Raw genomic sequence first — 12,697 nt, 5'->3', positions numbered from 1 at the left:
CTGGCTCTGGGGACCCAGGGCTGGGGAAGACATTCCAGGGTTCCAAGTCCACTCCTCTGCTGCTGCTGAAATAAACTCTTTATAATTTTTCTTTCTGCCCTTCACCCTTCTAGAGCTATTTCACAACCTTTGGCTTCAACTGAAATTATTTATGACTGCCTTATGCATGTTTCTTCTTGTGACTGTAGTTTTATTTTAAGAAGCTCCTTCCTTCCCATGGTTTTTGCAGTCAGCCCCATTCTCTCTCCAACTTCATTTTGCTAGGGATTTATCTAAGCTCTCAGTCTCTGCTCAGAAAATAGCCTGTTCTTTAATCATCCCTGGCCCTGCTCCAGTTTGAAATTATCTTTCTCAAATGGGGGTGACTGGCTCTGCATAAACTATTACAGATAAGATGGCAGGAAGTCTTTGTAAACAGCATTAATGCCATTTTAATTTTTAAGGGAAGAAACTCCCCTGATTCATCCTGGGACACCAACATTGTCATTTCCAACCTGCAGCAGAAACTTTCAGGTTAAAGTGGAAAACAGCACAAAAAATGCCAGCCTCAGCACCACTTCTACTTCTCCAGAGCCACTTCTCCTGGCCAGTGGTGTCACCCTCTGTGTCACAAACATCCCTCCCAACCATGTTCCCAACAAATCCATGTGCTTTGCCCCAAACCCTTGAAAAAGTCATTGCTGGTCCACTCTCTCTTCCTGCTCAAGAGCTTCACTAACAATCTCTCCTCATCCTGGGCATCCCCTTTAAAGGGGGACTGCTCCTACCTTTTCCTTAGGGCTCTCCCTTTGACACCAGCTCCTTTCCCCAGATGGATAAGAGCCTTCTGCAGAACGTGCCTGGGTCCTGCAGTTATCCCTTCATGCTCTCCCCAGCCCTCCACTCACAGCTGTTGGCAGAGACTATCAGGCTGCCTGGACTTTTCCTGTCGCCTACCACAGTTCTTCTTAGCCTCACATCATCATCATGCATTGAGAAGCATTTCTTCAAAACTCCATCACCAAACCCCTCCAATGCAGTTAAAAGCTCTGTCCCACTGACACCTTGGTGTTTCCCCTGCAGGCAAGCCAAATGTCACATCCATGGCATGAGGCCAGGCTGGACAGGGCTTGGAGGAACCTGCTCTAGTGGAAGGTCCCTAACCACAGCAGGGGGGGATGGAAGTAGGGCATTTTTAAGGTCCCTTCCAACCCAAGCCATTGTATGATTTTATGACTCTGTTAGACAGACCAACACCAGCACCATGAGTGTCAGTCCCTGCTCACCAGCAAGAGACCCTGGCAGCTGAGCATGCCACAACATTAACACAGACATTGCCACAACATGGCCTGCACAGACATTTTTAGCCGTTTCATGATTACATATAATTAATGTTTTAAAAATAAAGATTGTCACAAGCTCATGCATTTAAAACAGTTTCCCCTTTTCAGTGTAAAGGGCAATTCCATAACTCAGTAAGTGAAAAATAGTATTTATTATCATAATATCAGATGCTTGAATACTCTAGTTAAGTCAGACTAGATCTGGCCAATACTCAGATGATCTCCTTGCAAGGAAAAGGCAAGGCAAGTCTACGGAAATGCATGTAAAGAACTCCAAAGGCTCATTTTTTTGAGCAATATGCAAACCCAGAAGGCAATGACTACCAATTTTCATCTTCTGTGGCACTTTTCCAGAAGCTGTAGGTGTACTCCTGGCCAAAACCCAGCTCTAGTTATACTGTGTCCACCTACTTCTAAATTTCATCTGCAAGTTATTTTTCATGTTGTCTTTAAAAATGTATTGACTAAGGTTACTGGCACAGAGCAACTAATGTCTTCTGTCCAAGACCAGGTATATTTGAAGTGTATGACCCAATACAAGTTGGTTTTATTCTTTCTTATCATATTATTTGGTCAAAAGACAAAATATTATAAACCAGAATTTACCAGATCATAGAGAAGCTTCACTGTACAGAAATAAACTTGGCTATCATATTAAAGTTTTTACCAAGCTTCAGTTTCTTAAATTAGTGTAGATTGATCACTAAACCTCCAGGCTCTGCCACCTGGCAGAGGTGTTCCCTACCTCCCATCTCTGTTCTAAAATGGTTTTATTTGGGCAGAAATATCTGACCAATACCAAGATGAGCAATGGCAGCGACAAAACAGCCAGTCCTGGCCTGGAGTCCTGCTTATCTCCTGTTTTTTCAGAGCTACAATGGAAATACATTATTCTGGATATCCCAAATCCATGGTGAAACAATGCTGAAAGTCAGTTAATTTCTGAATACTCTCATGTTAATAAAAATCAATGCTTTCAAGTTTTTGCCTTCAACAGACAATCTAATCTTCCCCCCTCAAGTGACTGCAGAAACACTCTGTTTATTCCACTGCAGCCTGCATATCCCCTTACTATGAGGTTTATAGTAATTTCAGCCAAGCCAGAACTACATGAAATTACATAGAAGAAATGAGAATAAGAGAAAGATTTCCTAAAGTGATGGAAAACCCTCCCTGAAATACTATGATGCGTTGGGAAGTAAGTGTTTTCCCAACTGCTCTGTGCAAACTGTATCAAAAACAGCTCAGTCAGCAATTGTGCTGAAAAAAAGTCAGTCCAAGATGTGGCAGAGATGAAGAAACCCTGAGTCAGATGATGCCTCTCGCCTCCTCCCTCAGTATTGCAATGCCTTTTCTTTCTAAACACAAGCTACACAACTCGTGTTGATGCTTCTTTTGTTTGAAGGGATTTCGTTTCTTTGAAGGGTTGTTCTTGTTCTTAAATATTAATTTGCTATGGATGCAGAATTAAAGTTTAAATTAATCATAGAAATACTTACAGACCAAACAATTATCATTCTTCTAGACACAGAGTGATCTATATTCCAGTAGGTAAATGGAAGAAAAGTGATATAAAAAATCTCTTCACCCAAAGCAGCTGAAAACTTGAACAAGTAGTAGTAGAAGTAGTTCTTCACAATATACTTCTGTGTGCAACCCTGGAAATGAGAGAATTTTATCATTTTAGTGAAGTAGAAAAATATAACAAACACTTAAAATATTATAAATGCTACAGTTCCCAGTCCTTAAACCCAAAAATTTGTTGTAAGAAGTGTCAAGAAATGAAGTTCAAATTTTATACTAGAATTAAGATTGTAGTGATAGCACAGCCACATTTCCTGCCGAGCAGAAATCTATTCAGACTAAGGTAGCAGTCACATGGACAAAGACTTTCAGGAGATGGGATCAGCCTTTCCTCCAGGGTAATCAGGTGTATTCCATTAAAGGTGTTGGTGTGCTATCTTTAAAATTTCTACATCAGTAGAGAAAGCCGCCATTGTCACTGGAAATGCATTTTGAACTGAAAAAACCTTAGACTGCAATTACTGAACTACTTCATTTAAAATTTGCCTCATTGTAGTCCCCAAAATTTGCTGCCAGGTGCTGCTGACAGCAGCCCTCAACACTGAGATCTTCCATGGGCATCCAGCCCCGAGCTCCTGGTGGCAGGATCTCTTGGGATCACCCCACACAGAGGTGCCACAGCTGGAGAATTCAGCTCCTGCGTGGGACTGAGCTCAGTAACCACAGCTGCACCAGCAGGTCCAGGGGAACACAAGGCTCTGAGTGGGCAGAGAAAAGAGCTGCACCTGTCACCATCAGATTTTCACTCCAGCATTTCTAAGTAACAACCATAAGGTTGTCTTTTTAAGCATTACCAGTAGATACATTGAAAACAGTGACTTTAGTCCGTTTTTAATTCATTTTACTTAGCATGAAATTTCATTCAGTCTCTGGATTTGGCAGCCAGATGATTTCATTAGATGGACCCCACCTAACATGCTTGTTTTCCCTCTTCCAAAAGGTGACACCCAGCCCTCCAGAGCTGGGAAGCCACACAGCAGCACACAATGCTTAGGCCATGACTTTGGGCACTTGTTCAGTGTGTCTAGAAAAGGTTTGTTGCTGCTGCTGCTGCTGCTGCCATTTGAGACTAGGACACCACTAAGAAGCCTCACTCTGTTTGCAGGAGCAACAGGCAAGTGAATCACATTTTGTAGGCACACCTATCACTTCAGGAAATAATGAGATAGAGAGAGAGACAGGGAGAGAGACAGAGAGAGAGAGGAGTTTGGATTCAGGGGAGCAGCAAAGGAGCCAATCTAGTCTCACACCATCTTCCCCCCAAAAAATTAAACCTATGTATGTTGCCTATGTAAATACAAGATGAAAGAACTTCCTAAAGATGAGAACTGAGAAGGGATCATGATGGTCTCAGCACAGACACACTAAGTTAAAATACAGCTTTGGCATAAGCTTGTAAAACGCTACAAAGAGGAAAACTGTTATGCTTGGAGCTGGCTGTGTAACTAGTTTACTAAAGAGAAACTCTCATCCTGCATGCTAGTGAGAAAGCAAAAATTGTCTAAGGAGTCTAGATATGCACTGTGATTCATTGCAAAAACCATTAGAAGTTTCAGTCTCTTCATCTGCTTTTAATGCAGAGATGAGGCAAACTGCATGGGGATGACAAAAACAAGATGGAAAGAACTTGCATCCATTCAACTATTATAAAAAACCCCACAACTTGAATTGATTTTTGCACCAAAACCAGAAAAGATGAGTCAACATTTTTTGAAATGCCAGGGTCAGAGGAGTGGTCCCCCATCTATCAGTCACAGAGGTCACAGATGAGTTCCTGGCATCCCTCTAGGACAACAGCTCTGTGCTGTGGCTGGCTGTGTGACAGAGCAATCAGTCTGAGTGCTTCAGGTCTCATCTGCCACTTAGAAAACACCCCCAGTGCAATTAGCAACTCCAATGCTTCTATCTGAGCTCCTGGAGCTGCATCTGGTGACACTTAACACGGCCCCACAGAAAGCCCTCTGCTGGCACCACTGACTCCTCACTTAAGAATTAATCTCCAAGGTATTGGGAATTATGTGCTTGTGTGCTTTAGCTCAGAGAGGATCAGACACATCCCTAATGCTTTTATACTTGCAGCCTCACGGGATGAGGGATAAAACTTTCTAATTCCAGTAAGTGTTTTATGGGGAAAAAATATGGTTTATCAGGTTCTAAAATAAATGTCAAGCTAAAAAATAAGTATTTCCAGGCTGAAGACAGGTCCAAGTCCTTCCACATGATTCTTAAAACCCTTCTTTTATTATCTTCCATTCTTTTTCTATCAGAAATCACACACACACATTTGGTTGGGGTTTTAGCACATTTATGTTTTTTTACCCTACACCAGCAGTAGAGCAGAGGCAATGTGTGGCAGGGGACAAACAGAGCCTGTCTGTGATACGGTGCTGGCCACATGTCAGGCACACAGAGTGCCACAGAATCACTCCACTTGATGCCTGGAAGTGCATGGTAATAAAGTGGTGTTTGCACTTATTGTGATCCCAAAGCACTGTAAGTACAGCAAGCCTCCTCCATGCACCTTCAGACTGCAGTTAGCTCACATTTACTACCTACACCCACCATTTCTGCAGAAAGCAGAGTGCAGTGCTTTGTGAAGTGTCTTCCTTTTTTTTTCTCATTCTAACCCCAGTGCAGAAAAATCCATGATTTGTGTTAACATCTTCTAACATTCCCAGAAATTTATTCAATCTCTAATTTTAAGTAACTCCTCTCTTTAGACTTGATTATTCTTAATGTACTGGAGTGATCTGGAGCCTTCCACAATGCCTGAAGCCCTTTCAGCAAATCAGCCCTTCCACCCATCTCCATTGCTATTCAGTCTGGATCAGAGAGGTTCTAATGGGCAGCAATTAAGGCTGTAGATAAAGTCGGAATTTTTGGAGCATTTCAGAAGGAAGATGTAATAAGCCTCAACATTCACAGACACAGAAGACAGGTAATTTCACCAAAATGACCCTTCTCATCAACTGTAGAATATCTATTTTGAAAAACCCCAGCTGCTCAGACTACAAGAAACTCTCATGGATGTATGAGTCTCCATAAATAAACTGCCCAGCTGTTGGCCCAGAAAATGGCTATTGCAGGTCATCCTACATTTGCAATCTCTGCACAGGGGTGGGTGACCCACACCAGGTGCTGCCACAGCACCCACCCAACCTCCCTGGAGCATGAGAGCATCCCCAAAATGTTCCTACAGGGCCAGCAGGGCAGGGAAAACCAACACCCTGGTGGCTCTGGGGATTCAATAGCACACAATGACACAGCATAGGAGGAATCCATCATTTTAGAAATGATGTGTATATGTAGTGTTTAGCCTTCAAAGCTGAAGCAAAGGAACAGCAGCTGAGCCACTAACATAATAGATTAAAAATATATTTTTAGGGAAAAAGAAAAAAGCAGCTGTGCAAAGACACTACTCCTTGCAATTCCTCTGCGAGATCTCTTGTCAGAGAGCAAAACAGGCCCCAGCTTTTCCTGCCCTGTCTCTAGAGACAAGCTGTGCAGCATCAGACTTCCAAGGCTCAGAGTCTGACCCAGAGATCCCATTAACCAACACTCTGTTCTCAGCTCTCAATTACTTTGGATCTTTCAGAAGATGTACATGTTTAATTGAAGTTCTTGAAGTCCCTTTACTCCCCTTCCAACAGAATTGCCTTGCAAAAGATTAGGAGTTTCCCTCCCAAAGTCCCTAATTAAGACATTACATACTTTTTACTTTAAGGTTTTTTAATGTGGTTAAAAAAAAAAAAAAAGGGTTCTAAGTTTAGAGAAGCCACCAAAAATCAGGCACAAAAGAAAAAAAAATTCCACTCTAGATGTTGCTGTACAAAAAGACAATATAAATCAGACAATTCACCCCCACAGGGCTGTACTGTTTAGAGTAAAACCAGTGGGGAAAAGCCTTCTGTGCTGGGGTACTCTGCATAAGCACTCAGTTTTACATCACTTTATGTTTATTAACTGTACCATGGTTAAAAAAGGAACCTATCAAGTCACAACAACAACAAAAAAATTAGATACTGGTAATTAGATTTTGGGAAATAAGAAAAAGCAAACCCCATGGTTATCAAAGGCTTCTTCCATCCAGCTGCACATCAAACACACTGAATTTCCTGAAGATCCAACGAGCAGCCAAGGACAGCAAATAACCCTCCAGCACCTATGTCCTGGGAGCACCAACACTGCAACCCATTGCTCCATGAGGAAGGAATGGGCTGGCCAGGGAGCAGGGGCTGTGCCCAGAGGGTGATCCTGGTGTGGCCATGGGCCCTTCTCTGGGTGCACAGCACCCTTGGTAGGGTGCAGGAGCAATACAGAGTCATGGAAGGAATTGCAGAGCTGTCAGGAGACAGCAGGGGCAGGACAACAGCACATGGAGCCCACAAAGTACACACAAGGAGCCCCAAGGCATCAAAAATACACCTGACCAAGCTCATACATATGTGCAGCTTCCCACTCTGCTTGAATACTTTAAAACAAGTAATTAATTTTTTAGCCTCTGCAGAGCATGAGGCAGCCAGTTTTCAATAGCTGTCCAGGTTTGCAGAGTGTTGTTGGAGGGACACCTAGAGCCAACCAAAACCTCAGAAGTGTGGAGATGGAGACAAACAGAAATCACAAGAAAATCCTCCTTAAATGTCATAAAATTTTGTCCAGCTCTGCTGCTGGACCTGCAGCAGGTCCTTGTTGACCAGCACAGAGAGGACACACCAGCTCCCAGCTGTTGTGCAAGCAGAGACAGCAGCAGGCACTGCTGGCCTAAGAGCAGGGATGTGCCTGGAACCATCAGCTGATGCACAGGCAAGAGAGTCATTGCATGAGACCTAACAATGCTCAAGCTTCAAGCCAGAGTCACAGCACTCTGAGTGGTCTCAGGTAAAGGACCAGTGGGGAGCCTAAAAATCAGGCAGAATCCTGGCAGCATTTCAGCAATTTCTTAACTCATTCCAAAAGGCCATTAGATAAAACTCTCAGCAAGGTTAAATAGAAAAGCTGCACAGCCAACAGCACCAGGGATGGCTGGGAGCAGTCAGGCTGAGAGGGGCTGTGCTTTGCCAGTCCAGAGGCTGAGACCACCCAGACAGACAATGGGAAAGGTCTCCCAGCAATGGTGTCAGCCTGGGCACAATGCTCCTCCAGTCACCACATCTTACATCAGTATGTGTTCAGCCAAAGTCTCCCCTTCAGCCTGTAAAGGATGGTCAGCTGAGACACACTCATCTGCACATCAACACACACCCAGCACACTGAAGCTGGAGTGGACTCAGAACACAGTTAAGACATTTCAGTTTATGTGTAAAGATTTAATTTTTTAATCTTTGTATTATTTCCCTTCCACTCTGGTTAGTAGCTGGGAGACAGACTGAATTACAGATTTTTTTTCTGTACCTTGGTCTAGAAGTAACATCACAGCCTCCTTCCTCATGCTGGAGGAACACACATAGAAGTAACAGAATCTGCCAAGTCATTTAAATATAAAGTGGAATAACATAAGACTAGAGTTGACAGAGCATTTTTTAGGCAATTAATAGGAAGAATAAAGGAAGGAAAAATTGATTAGGTTGTCTTCCTTAAAGAAAGCTGTCTTAAAGAAACGAAAGTAAGTCTCTTTCAGATAGAAAGGGGAGGCTGCTGAGGAGGCTGCGGTTGCTGTGAAGGACCATGCCTGCAGTCACTGGAAAGGACAGCCTCACATTTCCTGACAGACACCCTAAACCAAGGCTGGTCCAGCTTGTCCACCAAGGATGGATGGCTTCTCACTTCCCTGGTGGAAGTTTGTCTAACCTGTCCTTACCAAACCACAGGTGGAAACTCCACTGCTTGCTCCAGGCAACCTCCAAGTGCTTTGCTCTCCTGCCACCTAGCCTGAAGCTTTCTTGCTGACATTGAAACCTATGGCTATTTTCTTATCTACAGCAGACAAGGAACAAATTGTTTCCTTCCTGTGAAGGCTGACACAGAAGGCTGCAATAAGCATTCAAAAATGACGTAACTGTCCTCTCTTCCACTCCCTAATCACCTGGTAATTCTTACACGGGGTACTGAGCATTTTCCAGACACAGCTCTGATAGGCCTGTCTTGAATTACAGAGCCCAAAGATCAGATGTGACACTTCAGCAATGGTGAAGGAACAGACTCACACTATGTCATTCATTTTGTGGGCAGCTTTCAGAGGTTTGTCACCATTGAACCATGTCAAACCTGTGATTTGAAGCAACTTTTTTTCTTCATGAAATCTCTACCACATCTACTGTTCCATTCTACAGTTGAGGCTACACCTGCTTCTTCAATAGGTATCTGCACCTATTGAATAGAAGTCAATCTTCAACCATACCTGCAGCTTGACAAGACTGACTTCTGTTCTCACTGTCCAGCCTAACTGCACCTTCTTCTAAATCCATCTCACAGGCATCATGCCTCTCACACCTACATTTCCAGCTATGAAACCTGTTCTGAAAAGACTCTCTTCACTTTCCATCAAATGTCCATTGTGGCACTCAAACTCTCTGGCCATTTAACTTCCTATATTCCTTTCTTAGCAGATGCCTGGAGAGTTGACATCTACGATTCAGAGAATCATAGAATAGATTGGGTTGGAAGGGGACCTTTAAAGATCTAGTCAAACCTGCCAGCTCCTATACTTTGGAGCTTTTGCTCATTGCTATTAAAAAGGCAAGATGGTCTGGCCTTCCTCCACACAGTGGTGTCATGGGATCAGAATTAAGTTTCACCTCTTTTCTTGCAGTTTAATTTTGAGGTCTACCTTCCACCATGATCTTCAGACTTTTGAGCACACACCTGAAAGCACCTTTCCGATATGGATGGTAACACCTGTGCATTTATTCCTTTGCCTTCTCTTTGTGGAAAGCTGTTCCTCTCATGGTCATTCCAGTTACTGGAGTAACTCCCCAGAAGCCCAGTTCTGATACTTCTGTTATGAATCACTGAAGTGTGTAGGCAGCATTTTTTTGCCAAGAAAGCTGCACAACACCAGCATAAAGAGGGCTGTGCACTTCTCCTCCGTGATGACTTCACCTCCTTCATTCCCTGAGCCCTCTTTTGCCAGGCAGAGGTTGGGCAGGTTGGACACGGCTGTTTCAGCTGCCCTGACAGATGTGGTGGGTGAGCTTCTCATGCACTTCAGCATCCTCCCACATTCCAGGAAGAACTGGCCAATTTGTGCAATATGACAACAACAGGGCAAGAGAGGCAGGTGAGGGAAGGGCAGAAGGAAAAGGCTTCCTTCCTCCCCATTTTACAGTGGAAGAACAGGTTTATTTAATTGCATTTTAATTTGTGAGAATTAGACTGCAATTTTGTGGGGTGCAACGCAGAGCCTGCACCTGAAATGTCTGAGGAAGGTGTTTTAAGGATTAGATAGCACCAGTGTCTGTGGACAGAGGGAGGAAAAGGCAAGTTAAGAAACAGAGAAAGGAAATTTTAGGCAGTTCAGAAAGACGGGGATTCCAGCTTCAAAACAGATATCAGATTCCTCTGAAACTTACTGTACTTCATATTTCCAGAAGTACAGTGTTACTAAAGCTGTTTATGGGTAGAAGGATGTGCCACAAGACAGCAGTTTTCCAGCAGCACAGCATTAGATGGTCACCCTGCCCACATCCCCACCCTTCTCCCTCAAGCACCACCATCTCTTAGTTTTGACTTGCTGCCAAAACCAAAGGAGTCAGTGTTACCACGGCTGCTGGGTACCCAAGGTGTTCTGCAGAGATCCTGGGGAGGAGGAATGGGAAGACTCTCACACACTTTTGCCCCAGCACACCAGGCCTGAGGAGATCCTCAAGAGAAGCTTTAAGTTAACCTAACCTAATCCAGCCCAACAGAAGCTTGCAGGAATGGCCAATGACCACAGAAAACCAGGACTTCCCTGTTACATTTCTTTTCTGAGTAAAACCCTTGTTATCACGTTAAGATTTTATTTTAGAAATTTACTATAGCCTGGAAGTTTGACACCATAGTTTAATTACTTATTTCTATACAGCAGCATCATTAATCCAGTCAGCTAATTTTGCACAAAGATTAGTTCCATGGCAGAGGTCTGTTCTGAGAGACACAGAGCAGCAGGGCTTCTGGAACCGAGTGACACCATACTGTTTTCAAACAACTGAACTATTTGCTTTAATCTCTTACAACCAGGCACCAGCACAGGGTGAAGTGACTCCTTTGCCAGCAGACAGTTCCAGGATTCAAGTCAAAGAGCAGTTTCCTAAGGCAGTGCTGAATAGAGCTTTGGGTTAAGTACCATCACAAATATACAAGTGCCATGTGCCTTGTCCATGTGCTTCCAAAAGGCACAGATCCCTGCAGGGTGGGAGGGATGTGTTCAAACTTCAGCTGTGGCTGTGGAGAGGCACATGGGAGGACACCTCAGCAGCCAGCCCACCCCTGGGAGGAGAGCTGCAGATAAGATCTTCTTAATTCACTTGCTGCCTCATTATTAGTTGCAATTAGTGCTGGCCCTGCCGATGTCAGCTCTGTTTCTGATGGAGACACTCTCAAGGAGACCAACACGTAACCTGATGTTGCCAAGTGCTGCTCCAAGGCCTGGATCTCTGACCCCACTGAATGAGCCACTGTGTGGCTGCAGCCCCCTTGGCACTGCCCCAGCCAGCAGGGTCTGGCACAGCCCTGGTGGCACCTTTTGGCAGGTGGTAGCAAGCTTTAACACTTCACTCAGTGCCAGTTCAAATTCACCCTGGCACCTCACACCTGCAGGTGACATGGGTGTCAGCTGCCCTTCTGTAAAGACTCCCTTCTCCTCTCTAAAGCTTTCTTTCAGTCTTTTGCTTGCTCTGCTCTCTGCTGCACGCCACACATCCTGGTGAGTAGGCTCTATATTTGTCAGGGAACAGGTTCCTCACTGCTAATGCCTCTGGGCCCTTTCCACTGCAAGCATCCAGGCTTTGCTCTTGTGACACAGCTGAGGGGTCTGACACTGACTCCTCCTGTAAAATAAAGTAGCCCAACACTCTCACTTTGCAAAGGGAAATGGCAGTGGGGAACACTAAAGGGACTACACCTCATAAACTGGCAAGCAGTTATAATTCCATCCAGTGGAACAAGCTGCAAAGGGGATAAAAATGACCTGGCCTGGGGTGATAGTAACCACTTCCCGTGTGCCAGAACCCACAGGCTCAGGGAACCCTATTAACAGTGGTTTGCAACTGCCAGCTGTCTTCAAAAGGAAGGATTAAACATATTTTTATTTTTTTACATCTAGCAATAAATATTTCAAAATTTAGTAATAAAATAAATAAATCAGCAATTTAACTCCATATTAAAGCATTCACAGTCTTCTACATCTAGACCAATAGAAGTTTACCTCAGGAAAGTAAGTTACAGGTGCTAACCAAACTGGACTGGTATGAAACCCTTTAAAGCAGGAAAGTGAACAAACATTTTAAATAAAAATTTCATGGTTTAGACAAAACTACCTGTACCCTCTAGACCTCAGATTTACTTGCCATAGCAGTCATTATTCACCTTCCACTGCCCAGATGACCCATTCACATTCCCTGCAGGGCATAAAAACAAGATAAATTGAAAGAACTGGATGTCCAAAGGAGTTTTCCAGAACACATTTTCTCTGGCTTCTTGTCTGTTAAATCTACTCCTGCTCTCCAGAGACCCAAACAAGAAAAATAACAGCAGATTACCTTTTATTATTCTGGTTGATATCTGAACTAATGGCCCAAGACACTCAGCAGAATTATAAAGCAGTAAGTGGCTCACCTCCAAGCACTGGAATTAATCCTAGGATCCTGACAGCT

The 12,697-nt window shown here is 43.8% G+C and overlaps 1 protein-coding gene across 2 annotated transcripts in view; it reads right to left on the bottom strand.

The window, feature by feature from the left end:
* SGPP2 (sphingosine-1-phosphate phosphatase 2) overlaps positions 1–12,697 on the bottom strand; it is a 34,776-nt gene that overhangs the window by 17,665 nt on the left and 4,414 nt on the right. The window contains exons 1-2 of one of the 2 annotated variants that reach the window (XM_066326249.1): positions 3,124–3,204; positions 2,822–2,980 (exon numbers count right to left, since the gene is read on the bottom strand). In XM_066326249.1, the coding sequence (XP_066182346.1) occupies positions 2,822–2,839 (18 nt within the window). In that variant the 5' untranslated portion in view covers positions 2,840–2,980; positions 3,124–3,204. Of the gene's footprint in view, positions 1–2,821; positions 2,981–3,123; positions 3,205–12,697 lie in introns of those variants that run through there. The other variant, XM_066326247.1, reaches the window with a different exon arrangement.

This window comes from Sylvia atricapilla, chromosome 10 (genome assembly GCF_009819655.1).
Source record: "Sylvia atricapilla isolate bSylAtr1 chromosome 10, bSylAtr1.pri, whole genome shotgun sequence".
Lineage (NCBI taxonomy): Eukaryota > Metazoa > Chordata > Aves > Passeriformes > Sylviidae > Sylvia > Sylvia atricapilla.
This window is presented reverse-complemented; position numbering and strand designations above follow the sequence as displayed.